Here is a 15,588-nt window from a genome sequence, read left to right on the forward strand (position 1 = left end):
CGTATCAATAATAGTAAGTGATAGCACTATTTGGGCGAATAAACACAATAATACAAATATATATACACACAGTACTGTACTGATCACTGAACACAAGTCGCCACTCTGAGGTGGACGGCCGAATGCCACGCGACAGCATTCCTCAGAGGCCTAATAAGCAGGAAGTTCCATTGTACGTCTTAATCAGCCTGTGAAAGGAGCCTGAGAGAGGAGCCTAGGGGGAGAAAACAATGACACGGCACGTATCTTAAATATTTCTCTTTCTCTTTGAACACCATACAGTGCACAGCGAGGGTGATCGGTTTAGAGATTTGCTCTTTTGAATGGAATCTTTGATCTAGCTGTGACTTTGATGGAATTCATACCTTCACACTGTCATTTATGTACACACCGGGTACATTGTGTTGGCCTCTCAGTGGTAAACTGGTCAGGAGTGAGATGAGATTCGCCCAAAGACTGATTCTCTGTGTCTTGTTATTTACGCCAAACCGCATACGACTCCCATAGCAACCACAGTTCATCCACACAAAACAGGTCGTCTTCAATACACCTTTGCTTTTGTCAGTTCTTCATTCATGTTTTTGTCAATTACACAAAAATATTGTTCATATTCCTACTGAAAAGCTCAAAATCTTGAAATGTCCCCCAATTAAGGTTTATGCAACATCTTTAAGTGCTGAAATTATTTTATTGGTTTTCAATTGATCTTTTTTTCTTCATTATAAATCATTATTCATTACTACTGTCTACATTGTGCTTTTTCCGAATCTCACTGCAGATTCAAAAAGGCTTATTAAATTCATTAATACTTTAGTAAGCCGCTTATAAAAACCCTGATGGATGGTACTAATATTCTGACAAGGCTTTGATGGATCCCTGGGCACAGGTGAAATAATCGAGGCAACAGTGCTCCCTAGTGTGCCCTAACTCTACATACACATCTCAGGGCTTGGTGAGTGTTGCGCGCTTCAAAAAATCACAACCCGAGCCAAACCTGGGCTGGTAGTAGCCTAGTGGGTAACCAGAAGACCACAAGGTCACAGGTTCAAACCCCATTACTACCATTGTCCCTGTGGCTACTGATAGTAAGATCTGGGTAATGGTAAATGTGTTCCTTCAGCGATCTTTGATGAGTTTGTCTTGATTTCCTGGCCAACCCCCTTTAGCTGTTGTTCAGCAGACAGCCACAAGGTGGTTGCAAAGCCTGGCTAGACATTCTAACATATTTGAGTCATCACGGCAAGTAGCCAATGACTTTGAAGTCAACTGTGCCCCATTTCGCCTCTTGTGACTGACTGTGCACGTCACTACAGTTTGTTTTAATACATTCAGTGCTGACTGTCTGAGCATAGCTGTGAAAATGGCCTCCTCAAGTCTCGCCTTAATCTTCCAAGGACTGTGCACAGCTTTGGCAGGGGTGGTTTTAGTGGTGATATTTCTCAATATTCAGTTTCCTTATTTATTGCAGGACTGCAAATTCTGCTGGACACTCTTCAAGGTAAAGCAGAAGAGGGCCGTCTTCAGGAAAAGAAAGCCCTTCTACACTGTCCTGGACTGTTTTCTGAACAGAGTGAGGACACGACCAGACAAGCCGCTTCTTGTTTTTGAAGGACGTGAGTACTCCTATCAGGATTGTGACAAAGAAAGCAACAAAATCGCCAGAGCTTTGAGGAAACATGGCAACCTCACACAGGGAGATACTGTTGCCCTTTTTCTGGGTAATGAGCCCCGCTTCGTGTGGATGTGGCTCGGCCTCTGCAAACTTGGATGTGCTGCCTCACTGTTAAACTACAACATCAGGGCTAAATCTTTGCTCCACTGTTTTTCATGCTGTGGGGCAAAAGTCCTAATTGTTGCAGAAGGTAAGACTGAATTTAATATTCTCCTATAAATTATTCTTGTTTATATGTTAATTTATAGTAATATGTTTAAGTATTCTATACACTGTTCTATACCTTATTTATACTACAGGGTGGGCCATTTATATGGAGACACCTTAATAAAATGGGAATGGTTGGTTACATTGAACACATTTTATAAGTGGTCAGAAACTTGTAAATAACTCATGAAAGAATAAAGTTACATTAAAACCAAGCACACCATTGTTTTTCTTGTGAAATTACCAATACATTTGATGTCACATGACCCTCTTCCTATTGAAAAAACAAAAGTTGGATCAAAATGGCCACTATGGTCACCACCCATCTTCAAAAGTTTGCCCCCTCACATATACTAATGTGCCACAAACAGGACGTTAATATCACCAACCATTCCCATTTTATTAAGGTGTATCCATATATATGGCCCACCCTGTATATACTATATACAATGCATGTAGCACTGAAAATGCAAAATGTTCTTTTTTCTTTTAAATGTAAATCTTTTTTTTTGTGCTCAGAACTGAAAGAGGCTGTTGAAGAGGTGCTGCCAACACTGCTTGAGCAGAAAGCCTCCGTGTTCATTCTGTCCAAGGAGTGCAACACTGCGGGTTTGCAGACCCTTGTGGACAAGATAGAGGAGGCCTCAAATGAACCCATATCACCCGAACTGAGGTCAAATGTCACAATGGGATCTCCTGCTGTGTATATATACACATCCGGAACAACAGGTATAGATGCTTTTTAAATATTTTAACTGTGTGATGAATAATGCCACTCATGGATGAAGATCTTAGTTCTGGCCTCTAATTCTCTTCAGGTTTCCCTAAAGCTGCAGTAATGACTCAGGAGAGGATATGGGCCGGTACCTTTTACCTTTTCATAAATGGGGCTTCCTCAGAGGACGTCATCTACATTCCACTTCCTCTGTACCATGCAGCTGGATTCGTCATAGGATTACATGGTGCTATACAGCGGGGTAATCAATACTCTTTTAATAAATTAATATTCAGGTTTATGAGGGCATAGCACAGTATTTACAATTAATATCAATATTAAAATTACATTAAGATTCTGTATTTGAATATGATAATGAGCAAGAAAATATCTTATTGAGCACATGTTGCAATATGCGGTTTATAGAATATTGTATAACACGTGACAGTGTCAATAACTCTTTCTTTTCAAGGGTACCATATAAACGGACAGGCTGGTTGGTCTTTTTTTGTTTAAATTATACTAGAAATCCAAGGTTCAGTGCAGCCTCACATGGAGGGACTGATCTCAAAGTTCACGGGAGTTGTTTTTAACGCCTGTCAATTATTCACTCAGTGCATGGACAGCCGATATATGTAGCTGGAAATTGTATTTGTTTTTACATTTGTGAAACTAACATCATATCAAACCGAATTGAAATGAACTGAAAATCATTTTTTTTAACTGTAGCTTGCAGTTGTTTTGAGGATGCACTGAAAGTTTAAGGATGGTGCCAAATAGAATTGTTGAAATCATGATACACCTATCAAGTAGAAAAAAAGTTCCTTCTTCAGAGAAATTTGGTTTCATCATACATTGATGTATGCAGAGCAGGCAGAGAAAACATTTAAAATTTGATACAGAAAGAAAGAAAGTGAAGTGATTGTGAAACACTGCAGCACAGCACACGGTGCACACCACAAAATGTGTCCTCTGCTTTTAACCAGTGGGCGGCCATGACAGGCGCCTGGGGAGCAGTGCGTGGGGGCGGTACTTTGCTCAGTGGCACCTTGGTGAACCAGGATTCGAACCTTCTGATTATGGGGCCGCTTCCTTAACTGCTAGGCCACCACTGCTCCATGCAACTGGCTATGACTACATATTACAATCAATGTCTACTTATCGCAATTACTATATTACAGGTATGACAGTTGTTCTGAGGCGCAAGTTTTCAGTTTCACAGTTCTGGGACGACTGCAGAAAGCACAATGTGACCATCATTCAGTATATCGGTGAAACAATGCGCTATCTCTGCAACACACCTAAGGTGAAACACTACAGATGTAATTATGTTTTAAGCATTCATGTCCATTTAAAAAACAGAGTCAATACTGACTGGCAGATCAGAGTGTTCAGCTTGTCTCCTGTCTACTACATCTGAATTCGGCTTTGACAGAGAGAGAGCGACAAAATGCACAAAGTCAGAATGGCGATTGGAAATGGACTCAGAGAAGAAGTGTGGCGGTCATTCCAGAGCCGCTTTGGTCACATCAGAATCGTTGAGTTTTATGCCGCATCCGACAGCAACATCGGTTTCATAAATTACATTGGAAAGATCGGCGCTGTTGGCCGAGAAAATTTCTACCAAAAGGTGAGTTCCACATTTATTCTGCAAACTCTATCTGACTGGTTTGAAATAAGCTGCATGCAATTCCTCTGTGTTTCTCAGAGATTCTTTCCCCATGCACTCATTCAATTTGACGCAGAGCGAGGAGAACCTGCGAGGGACTCTAATGGCCTCTGCATACCTATGCCCCAAGGTGAATATTACAATGTCTGTGCAAAATATACATGTTCGATTGCTTAATTACCCGCTCCAACAGCCTGCTACATCTTCTGCAGGTGAAACAGGACTTCTTGTAGCAAAAATAACCACGATAGCTCCGTTCATCGAATACGCAAGAAACCCTGAGCAAACAGAGAAGAAAAAAATACGCGATGTGTTTCAGAAAGGTGATGCATACCTAAATACTGGCGATCTTCTGAGGATTGATAAGGACAATTTCGTCTACTTTCAGGATCGCATTGGGGACACTTTCAGGTTGGGCAAACTATATATATATATAATTAAAATTAAAATAAAAGTCCAGATATTTTGTTCTGTTTTTTTCTGTAAAAGAAAGTAAAAAGAAAAAAAAAATTGTCCAGACCAACCAGTTTAGTGGTAGGCGCATGTTAATAATTAACATTATCAACATTGATTGTGAGACATTGTCACACCCTGGAGTCCGCCTAACCAATCAAACTGCTAACTGTGGCATAATTAACAGATGTTAGCTTTATACAATATATACTTTACACAACATGAAGCGAAGTTTCATTTCATGCTTCATTTACCCCACAGATGGAAAGGAGAAAATGTTGCCACAACCGAGATAGAAGATGTCCTTACAGCGCTAGACTTCATTAAGGATGCTTGCGTGTATGGAGTCAAAGTTCCTGGTAGGTTCTGTTTCCTCTCTCCTCTGTCTGTGGCAACAGGTCTCTCACACAGACATTATTTCCTCAGGCACCGAGGGGAGGGCAGGAATGGCTGCCGTGACATTAAAATCTGGCAGCGAGTTTGATGGCACGGAGGCATTTTCTCACATTGCCAGCTACTTACCATCCTATGCTCGACCGCAGTTTATACGGATACAGGTGTGTAAATGGGATTAAGGTTTTGGAATGTTTTATTCATAACTAAGCAATGAAATATACATCTGAAGGTAAATTATCATGAGGCTATGTTGTGAGATTTTCTCTCTCTCTGTGTGGTGCAGGTGGTAGGCATGACACATTTTGCAATAAAAAAAAAACAATTTATTGCAAAACGATACATTAAATGACATAATTATGTCACTGAGAATCTTGAGATTTATTTTGTGGCAGCAGCTTGCCGCATCACATTATGATAAACAATAATAATGCAAAATATTGTTGCACAAACCATTTTGATTTGAAAGCATGCCCGAGCTGAGTAAATAATAAGACATTTAATCTTTATTTTCCATTTCAGAATTCTTTGGAAATCACTGGTACATTCAAGCAAGTCAAAGTCAAGCTAGTTGGAGAGGGATTCAATCTGACCATTATCAAAGACCCACTGTATCTTCACATGGATAAAGATAAATGTTATAAACCTATGACTATGAATTATTACAACTCAATTATTACTGGGAAGATGCACATTTAAAGGTTCATGTTTACTGAAAGTAAAATGCAAAAGTTTGGGCACCCTTGTTTAAACATGTTTTTAACTGTGAAAGAGAGTTAAGGATGGCACCTTTTAATTTTACAGATATAAACTACACCCAAAAAATTAAATTGAAGCTAAAGTTTGGGCAGCTGCCATGGGCAGATTTTTTACATCAACTTATCCCTCTGGTAGATCATGAGGTGTGTTTCTGATTTGTATCTTGTTGTATCTTGTATGTCATTTTCACTATTTGCTTGAAGATATTGATAATATATATTTGAATCCACAACAACAAACCACCATTTATTTCTGTATAGCCCATAATCACATGCAGTATGTTTCAATATCATTCTACAGTCAGCAGTATGTCACTCTACAGTCTGCCTCTTTCAATTTTTAATTTTCAGAGTACTTTGATAAAGTATCAAAGTATTTTTTCTAAAAAGGAAGTTTTTATGTAGCATTTGAAGATCTTTAGTGACACAGCTGATCAAACATCTAGTGGAAGTTAATTCCACCATGTATAGCAGCCAAGAAAGAGAAGAGTCTAGATTAATGCTTCCTAGTACCTTGAGAGATGGTGGTTCCAGCAGAGCAGTGCTGGAGGATCTGAGATATGGAGGTGCAGAGCAAGGAGTGATGAGAGGCCTGAGGTAGGATGGTGCCGCTGACCTTTCCTTGGCTTTGTAGGCAAGCATTGGTATTTTGAACCTGATCCGGGCAGCTACAGGGAGCGAGTGGTGGGAATGTAGCAATGGCATGGTGTGGGAGAATTTGGGAAGGTTGAAAACAAGTCGGACTGGATCAGCTGAAGAGGTCGAGTAGTGAGTTAAAGTAGTCCAGTTTGGAGATTACTAAAATTTGGGCAAGTATCTGATATTTTTTATAAATGTGTGAAATTAGATAAACAATTACAGAAATATTATTATGACATGCTTTTTAACAGACAGGTTACCTTATTGACTAAATCAACATAGTAAGAGTTTATGTGCACTTCGGCCTGCCTTTTTATGGTCTCCTCTCTGTAATAAGAGGATGGGTGCTGTTGAGTAATCTTTGTCTCCGACTTTCGATCGGATCTGGGCAGTCCTTTCCAACTCTGGCACAGTTTACAAACCATGTTGCCAAGTCGTAGTTTTATACGCGACTTTATTCACAGGCGTCACCGTAGAAAGTTTACTGAGATTATTGTTATTGACTGCTATAACTGCTTTTGGCTGACAGGGCAATTTATGTTTTTGACTACTTTTATGTCACGTTTAATATTACATATGCACGTGTCTGGTCAACATCTGGCAACCGTGGGTTGACCCTTGGAGAGGTTGTTAAAACCCCCTCAGTTTAAAACTCCGCTTCTTGTCCCAACTCCGCGTAAAATGTACGCGCTGCTCACCGCCGTGGCGGGACTCGTCCTCCTGCCGTTCCTGCTCCACGCCCGCTTCCCCTACTTGTGGCCGGACCTGCAGTACGTGCTGCGCGGCGTCGGCATCGCGCTGCGGATGAGGAGCTACGCGAAGCGGGCGCCCTGCTACACCGTCCTGGACCGCTTCCTGGACAGGGTCCGGGCGCAGCCGGGGAAAGCCTTCCTGGTGCACGACGGCGGCCGCTTCTCGTACCTGGACGTGGACCGGCGCAGCAGCCAGGTCGCCAGGGTGCTGTCGCGGCGAGGCCGCCTGAGGGAGGGCGACACGGCGGCCGTGTTCATGGGCAACGAGCCCGCGTACGTGTGGGTCTGGCTGGGTCTGGCCAAGCTGGGCTGTGTCGCGTCCTTGTTGAACTGCAACATCAGGGCCGGTTCCTTGTTGCACTGTTTCTCGTGTTGTGGCGCCAAGGTGCTGATCGTCTCTGCAGGTCATTTTAAATGCTGGTATTATTGATAATGACAGTGATGTATAAATGGAACACCCGTGGGTAGTAGCCTAGTGGGTAATGAACCTATGACATTTACATTTACGGCATTTGGCAGATGCCCTTATCCAGAGCGACTTACAACGTGCTTTCAAGTTACCATCGATGAAGAGATCAATTCCGGTTCACTAGGACCCCAACTATGAACCAGAAGACCCAGGTTCTACCATTGTGTCCCTGAGCAAGTCGCTCTGGATAAGGGTGTCTGATAAATGCCATAAATGTAAATGTAAAATCATTGGATGCGATTGTGCAATCATTTGAAGGCCGCTTGTTAAGTGCTGTGCACTTTTTCATTCTTCTCTCCCAGACCTAAAAGAAGCAGTTGAGGGGATTCTGCCAACGCTGCTTGATCAAAAGGTTGCGGTGTTCGTTCTCTCGAAGGAGTGCGACACGGTGGGCATCGAGGCCCTGGCTGACGAGTTGGATGCAGCCTCCGAGGAACCTTTATCACCTGCCTTAAGGATGAACGTTACGCTTAAAACCCCAGCCTTGTACATTTATACGTCTGGAACAACAGGTAATGCAGAATGTGTTGGGCATAACATTGGCACCGCGTCTTTACCCTATTTTTCACTTTGTGCCTCTAGGTTTACCCAAAGCTGCTGTCATAAACCACGAAAGAATGTGGCTGGCGTCGTTCATGCAGACCATCGCAGGCGTAACTTCAAGCGACGTCATATACATTTACCTTCCTTTGTACCACAGTGCCGGATTCTTAATGGGGCTAACAGGAGCCATAGACAAAGGCAGGTGGCTTTAACTCCTCAGTAAGTCTTCAGCTGGGTAGAATAGTGGATGATGTACAGAAGGCACAAATTTTAGGAGCAGTGCTTTCCAAAACCAAGTTCCAGTTCTAAAGGGTTTATAGGTTAATTGTAAGCAGTGGTTCGTTACAGAACAAATTCGTAGGTTTCTATTACAAACTCTTAATGCATTTGTTTTTCACACATGCAGGTATAACTGTTGTTCTGAAGCGCAAGTTTTCTGCTTCACAGTTCTGGAACGACTGCAGAAGGCACAATGTAACCGTCATCCAATACATAGGTGAAATAATGCGATATCTGTGCAACACACCAAAGGTAAGATTTTCACAAGTGCACTATTATTTAATGTTTTTTTTTACATGTCACTTCAGTCCAGTCCATCTTACAATGTGCTTTTCACGTACAAATACAGAAAGACAATGACAAAATCCACAGTGTCAGGTTGGCCTTGGGCAACGGCATCAGAAGTGACACTTGGACAGAGTTTCTCCAGCGCTTTGGGGGTGTTCGCATCTGCGAGTGCTATGGTGCCACTGAAGGAAACATTGGGTTTGTGAACTACACTGGAAAAATTGGTGCAATTGGGAAAGTGCTGTCCATTCACAAGGTGAGAAAGGTGGTGATTATTGGCATTATTGTGACATTTTGCAGAAGAATAACTGAAATCTCAAAGGCCACATACTAATGTGCATTTTCTTTATCACGAGCACAACTGCACATAAGGTGGTTTCTTTATTGCCGTCATAAAACATTTCAGTGGCATTCCACCTATTTCTAAGCTGAAACGAACGGCAGGAAAAATTTAGGCAGAATTAAACTTAAGTAATCACAGTAATACACATTCTTTGCAGAGATCTTATCCATATGCCATGATAAAGTATGACACGGAGAAAGAGGAGCCAGTGAGAGACTCCAGAGGCCTGTGTGTTGAAGTTCCATTAGGTAACCTGTCAAGTTTGGTTAATATGCAAAAGCATATGAAACATACCTGTTACTGTGTTCAGTGAGCAGAAGATGAATGATTACCAAAAGACATAAAATCAGCATTTTTAATGTAAAAAATTGTAAAACCTATACATCTGAGTTTTCAGATAACTTTTTCCAATCTCCCTTAATCAGCTTATAGATTTATATACCTTGTTCATAGCCTTTGTTTTGAAAGAACATATTTTAAAGCTATTTAAATGATCTTACTCAAGATAAGAGGCCTTATCAGGGCTCTTAGTTTTGTAAACTCAAAATTCTATAGAAATTGAATGAGAATTGCTGGTGTCTTCCTCTTGTAAGTCACTTTGGATAAAAGCATCTGCAAAATAAAATAAAGTAAAGTAATAAGAGCCATGGGTCCTCGAAGCAATTTGCTAGCATTCGGAAAAATAAAATATTTTGTCCTCATGTCATTTATTATAACGTTCATGGTATAATCAGCAGAAGAAAATCTTTCCCTTGTTCTAGCCACTAAATTCTGAAGTCTGAAGCTTGTAAAGGAATGTCTGAACAAGCCTGATAAGTTTTGGAAACCGCTTCTGTGGACCATAGTTTGCTAAACTATGTGTAAAGGAATTGCAAGGAAAAAAAAACCTAACCATAACTATTAAGCAGTGGGGAGGGAGGGGTGTCATGCTTAGGGCTTGTGTTGCAACTAGTGGCACAGGGTTGAAGATGGTTTTGTATATTTGTAAAATCAAGATGTAGATTTTGCGGCAGAATTAGAATTAACATTATTGTTCTGAATATTTTTCCACACAGGAGAGACAGGCCTGCTGGTAGCAAAAATAACCAAGTCCACTCCTTTCAGTGGCTATGCGAACAAAGAACAGACCAAGAAGAAAATTTTAACTGATGTGTTTGAGAAGGGGGACCTGTATTTCAACAGCGGAGATCTTCTGAGGACGGACCATGAAGGGTTCATTTACTTTCAGGATCGCATTGGAGACACGTTTAGGTGTGGTTTGTGTTGCAGCCTGAACGTTCACACAGCCCAGGTTTCATCCCATCCCACCTTGTACAACCAGCGTTGAAAAATGCTGTTTTGAGAATTGTCTGCTTTAAAATAAGTGATCTGTTAGATTAAGGAAGGGTCTAACATTAAAAGCGATGTGTACTCCGTTAGAACAGTCTGATCTGTACGGCTGGTGAAGAACATCACACACGCAGCAGATTAACCTGGGCTGACCCCTGCCTTTTATTATCTTCTGCTAGATGGAAAGGGGAGAATGTTGCTACCACGGAGGTTACTGATGTTATGATCATGCTGGGTTTCATAGAGGAGGCCAATGTGTACGGTGTCAGAGTGCCAGGTACTGTGAACAATTAAAAGCTGGTTCTGCTCAGAGCACCTCGATGCTTATCCCGTATTCCGTCACTGAAATGCTTTATGCTATTAGGCCACGAAGGAAGAATTGGAATGGCATCACTTAAACTAACACAAGGGATGAAATTGGATTTGTTGGCCACCTATGAGCACATCAAGACCTACCTCCCCAGCTATGCCATACCTCGCTTTCTCAGAATTCAGGTAATCAAAAACGATACAGCAGACTTCAGATTTCATTCATGATGAAACCTGCTTCTAAGCAGTGTGGAAAGTTGTTCAGCCCAAAATATTTGGGCATGAAATATTCATGGTTATGAATGAGACATTACACTTGACATTTTAAGGTTTTATTTTAAGGTTTTATCCTTCAGTCTCCTGAAGGTCACAGTAGGTTACTTGAGGTTCAGTTCATCTGGAGTATCAATGGCAGCTTTAGAAATCCACTACATTTATCAACAGAAATGCAAGTTAAAACATCAACTGTTTCCTGTGACGTGAACCAGGTCATATATGATGTCAGTGTTTTAACTACAATATCGTTTTTATTCAAAAATCCCAGAATTTGCTAGACGTGACCGGTACTTTCAAGCAGATGAAAGTGAAGCTCGCTGAGGAGGGGTTTGATCCCGCAGTAATTAGGGACTCAATGTACTTCCTGGAGGATAACAAAGGATACGTTCCCATGACCAAAGACATTTACAGCTCCATCTCTGAGGGACGTTTGAGGTTGTAGGAGGAACAGGTTCGTGTGGATCCATGTTTCATTCTGGCATTTAATAGCAAGGTCCATAATTTTGTGACAAACTTATATCACTTAATTCAATTAATTATAACCATAAATCAATCTGTATATGATGTAAATGAACCTGCAGCTGGTACATTGGTATTTCATTTACATTTAAATATTGAAAAATGTTTTAATAGATGATTACTCTGAATAAACAGTGTGGCGTGAATTCAGTGTCTGATGGTGCTATTTAGTTGGCAGTGCATACGTGTCCACTTGATTCATTGTGAAGCAGTTGAAGCAGTTGACCCTGCTGCTGGTCAGCCATGGCCTGGGGAACATCTGAACGCTTGTGGCGGGGCAGTAGGCTTGTTGCATGCCACACTGCATCCACTTCTGAGCGAAACTGGGCACGCTGTAAAACTTTGTGAGCTTCTTCAAAACCTTCTTGCCCAGGACGCCGTCTTCCTTCTCCGGGATGACCGACAGGGCGCCTCCTGGGCTGGGCGATGGGCCGTCTTTGATGGCCGTCAACGGGTCCCTTTGCCTGGGAGGGAGGGCGCCGCTGCAGCTGAAAGAGCGAATGGACTTCTTCAGGACGGGCATCATCAGGCTCTCTGGTTTTCCCCACTCAACCATGAAAACATCCTGGCTGAAAACGTCCTGCTCTTCTTCAGAGTCGAATGCTTCCAGATCCAGGCTTTCATCCTGGTCAGACAGGCAGTTCGCCTCTCCAGAGCTCTTCCTCTCAGATTTGCTTGTAACAGACTTGCGGGTCTCGTCCGTGGTGGACACCGAGCGCCTGATTGAGTCTCTGGCGAGGACGGTGGCTGCAGTTTGTTGTATGATGGCCCAGTCCCTTAAGATGTCCTCCTGCGTGGTGAACTGCGAGGTCACGGTGAATCGAACTATCAGCTTGGTGTGAATAGCTGCCGGGATAAGAAACATGGCGCCGCTCTTGGTGAGTCTTTGCAGCAATTCTTGCGTCAGTGTGTTTCCACCCTGTATTACAGGGAAAGGAGGGAATTCTGAGGCATTAACATCTACAGATTTGAGATCTTAACATGAACTTGACTGGTCAATCATTAGCCAGAAAAATAAACGGCATTTCTTGATGCACATGATTGCTAGGTACATCCGCACTCTCCCAGCAACGGACAAAGGGCAGTTCTACTGGTAAATGAACAGAAATGTTGCATGGTCACTGCGCTCACCCACCTTCAAACAGAAAACCACCAAGCCGAGGTGGCGCTGGGCAGGGATCTCAAAATTTGGGTCGCTTCGCACCAGGGACTCAAAAAGCTTGGCCATTTCCACACCCTGAAGGAACATTTACACTTTTCCCATTGTGTGTCTATACATCGATCTGTCATTTCAAAGATGAGACTAGAATCGGCGTCTTACGTGTCTGATGTGTGTCTGAAGGTTCTTCAGTCCAAAGGAGCGCATGACAAACCACAGTTTTAGTGATCTGAACCTTCGGCTGAGTGGAATCTGCCAGTGCTGGATGACAAAAATTATGGTTTGATATACTTTAACCGAGATGACAAAAAGACAGATTAAATGTGTAAGATTACCATAAAGTCAATGGCTCCTGAGTTATCGTGTCTGAGATAGAGGGGATCAACGCTGAAGGTCTGCTGAAGTTTACATTTGTCCTTTACCCTGTCAAAATCAAGGAAACAGCCTTAAATTTATTACAGTCACTTTATATTGCTTATCTCGTGCAATAAAGCAATATTCCGTACAAGTAGAATCTCAGATTCTCTCACCAAAAAGCAGTGCAGTCAAAGTGCACCATCATCCACTTGGAAGGGTTGAAAACGAATGAGTCCGCAAACTCAATGCCGTCCAGAAAGCCTCTCAGCTCGGGGCAGAGGAAAGCAGAGCCGGCGTACGCTGCGTCCACGTGCAGCCACAGCCCTTCTCTGGCACCTGAGAAAATTACAGGAATGAATTCCGTTTATTTAATGCGGCTTCGTGTTGGATGTCAGTACTTACACACTGGTCCAACCTCAGCGAGGGAGTCGAAGGAACACACTCCTGTAGTCCCCAGTGTTGCACAAAGCTGAAACAAGGTGGAAAAAGGTTCGTTAGTGCCAACCAGTCTGGAATATTTAATGAGGAAGTGGGAATTTCAGTGGATCTTGGATTTTATCAGGCCCCTAAAGAGACTAGGCTTAATCCTAGAAGGAGACGTTGCACAGCCGCTGATTAAATAAATCCCAACCATGACTGGTATGAGGCCTCTCTTCTTGTCTTCTTCGATAGCTGCCTGAAGTGTCTCCCCGCGTAAGGAGAAGTTCTCGTCTGTGGGTAGGAACCTGATCTTCACAAGGGAGATCAGCCCAGCTTTCTCAACAGAAGAGTGAGCCTTCGGAACAGAGAAAATTGCAGTTCAAATCTTCTTCTATAAAGTTTTAAAAGCGTAAGTTTTACATTGCTAAAAGACACGTGGACTATTTTCTCCCAGCACAAGTACCTAGGGTGGTATTCTTACTAGTTGTGCACCTGAAGACTCTCACATTACTGTTAATATTCACAGTTCACAGTGTAATTATTATTCTTAATGCGCTCACTGTGTCTTCGACTGCAGCATAGGCAGTGGCTGATAAGCAATAATAAATAATATTCATATAGGATTTAAATTGCATCCTGTGCAAAGTAGCTCAGTAAACTTTGTATGCTAGTGTTTTATAATGCCAGTTTTAAAAGCGGAACTTGTGGAGATAAATATTCCCCTGCGGTGGTATTCGTTTTTAAATATTTGGGTAACCAATGTTAATGTCAAGGTAGCTTTTGTGCCCAACCTGGTCAGATGCGTAAGCGATGAGCCTGGAGTTGATTACCGAGTCGTCCACATCTGCCTCTAGCTCTTTCAAATGCAATATTTTATCATTTCTGGCAGCCAGTAGGGACACCAGGGTGCACTCACTCACAGTACTCTGACAAGCACAAAAAAAAGATCCACATGGACTTTTATGTACAGGGACAAAGAGACACAGCATCAAATACATCAAAATTCATTCCACAAAAGTACAGATTTCCTCCAACGTACCTGGAGTATGCCCCCGCCTTTGCTTTCTGGATGGTAGTGGAGGAAGTAAGAGGGCAAACCAAGCGCTTTGCACAGCCAGTCCACAACATTCATCTCCAGCTCTGTGCATGCAGGACTTGATGCCTAAAAAAAACCCAAAAACGCAAACCCGCCCATTTAGATTTCCTATTTCTACAGAAGTGTAAGTCACGCTGAAGTGTAATGCAAAATCATGATGAGTTTCATTGAGTGTGAATATCAAGGTGTCAGATAATTACCCAGGTAAATCCCAAGCAGTTTATGGCATCAGCCAACATGTCACCAAGAAGTGATGGCCAGGACGTCAGGGCAGGGAAGTAGGCATGCATGTGTGGACTTTGCCAGTGTACCATCTGAGATCATCAACATCTTATTATTGTGTTTTTTTTAAGAAGTTTAATTTTGTGACAAAGGCTGAATATGACTTACCCCAGGCATTACTACTGTCTCAAAATCCTGGAAGATAGTTTCCCAGTCTTCAGCATCCGTAGGTGCATTTTCAGGAAGAAGGTCCCTCATATAGCCCGGTTGGACATCAGGATAGACCCTCTTCTCCCTGATTTTTGTAAGGTACTCTGTGATGTAGTCCACCACTTCCTTCCCTGTCCAACGAAGAAGAACATTTTAATAAAAACCATCTGGTTTTGTTGGAATATTCTAGAAATGTGGGTTCTGGCTTTGCTGCTTGCCTCACCTCTACAGCGGTATTCTTCTGCATGCATCTCTCTCCACTTGCTGACGCGTTCTCTCAACCCGGACTGATGCTGATACCGAGGAGAGGAATATATACAGCTCTGCTCAAAGAGCACACCCCGTCATGACAAACATGCGTCAAGGAAAAATAACCTCTGTGTGCCCACCGCAACATGATTACATGTTAAATCAACTTTAAAATATAATTTTAAAAAAAGTGTCAGTGACAAAGGGTCAGAAGACATTAAATCATGATGGCCAGTACTTTATATTCATCCCTTTCACTCTT

At 42.3% G+C, this 15,588-nt stretch overlaps 3 protein-coding genes across 4 annotated transcripts; 2 read left to right on the forward strand and 1 right to left on the reverse strand.

Annotated features, from left to right (window-relative positions):
* Positions 1 to 1,280: 1,280 nt before the first annotated feature.
* LOC114765826 (very long-chain acyl-CoA synthetase-like) lies at positions 1,281 to 6,126 on the forward strand. 2 transcript variants are annotated; one of them, XM_028956294.1, is made up of 10 exons: positions 1,281 to 1,862; positions 2,399 to 2,608; positions 2,698 to 2,856; positions 3,776 to 3,900; positions 4,030 to 4,224; positions 4,303 to 4,393; positions 4,485 to 4,674; positions 4,978 to 5,075; positions 5,143 to 5,273; positions 5,632 to 6,126. In XM_028956294.1, the coding sequence occupies exons 1-10, from the start codon at positions 1,361 to 1,363 to the stop codon at positions 5,806 to 5,808; spliced, it is 1,878 nt and encodes a 625-aa protein (XP_028812127.1). In that variant the 5' UTR covers positions 1,281 to 1,360; the 3' UTR covers positions 5,809 to 6,126. The 2 variants fall into 2 exon arrangements, with proteins under 2 accessions (XP_028812127.1, XP_028812126.1); XM_028956293.1 differs by having other exon boundaries at positions 4,476 to 4,674; positions 5,632 to 6,125.
* A 184-nt stretch (positions 6,127 to 6,310) lies between these two features.
* On the forward strand, positions 6,311 to 11,759 carry LOC114765798 (very long-chain acyl-CoA synthetase-like). The gene is made up of 10 exons (XM_028956253.1): positions 6,311 to 7,662; positions 8,030 to 8,239; positions 8,310 to 8,468; positions 8,677 to 8,801; positions 8,899 to 9,093; positions 9,338 to 9,428; positions 10,236 to 10,431; positions 10,689 to 10,786; positions 10,874 to 11,004; positions 11,363 to 11,759. Exons 1-10 carry the CDS (start codon positions 7,188 to 7,190, stop codon positions 11,534 to 11,536), a joined length of 1,854 nt encoding a protein of 617 aa, XP_028812086.1. The 5' UTR covers positions 6,311 to 7,187; the 3' UTR covers positions 11,537 to 11,759.
* Positions 11,760 to 11,776: 17 nt separating this feature from the next.
* Positions 11,777 to 15,328, reverse strand: hdc (histidine decarboxylase). The gene is made up of 12 exons (XM_028957093.1): positions 15,301 to 15,328; positions 15,036 to 15,208; positions 14,846 to 14,959; positions 14,589 to 14,711; positions 14,341 to 14,475; positions 13,761 to 13,904; positions 13,532 to 13,598; positions 13,303 to 13,465; positions 13,108 to 13,195; positions 12,935 to 13,033; positions 12,749 to 12,850; positions 11,777 to 12,532 (listed from the first exon to the last, which is right to left on the reverse strand). The coding sequence occupies exons 1-12, from the start codon at positions 15,326 to 15,328 to the stop codon at positions 11,777 to 11,779; spliced, it is 1,992 nt and encodes a 663-aa protein (XP_028812926.1).
* Positions 15,329 to 15,588: the final 260 nt, after the last annotated feature.

This window comes from Denticeps clupeoides, chromosome 16 (assembly GCF_900700375.1).
Source record: "Denticeps clupeoides chromosome 16, fDenClu1.1, whole genome shotgun sequence".
Taxonomy (NCBI): domain Eukaryota; kingdom Metazoa; phylum Chordata; class Actinopteri; order Clupeiformes; family Denticipitidae; genus Denticeps; species Denticeps clupeoides.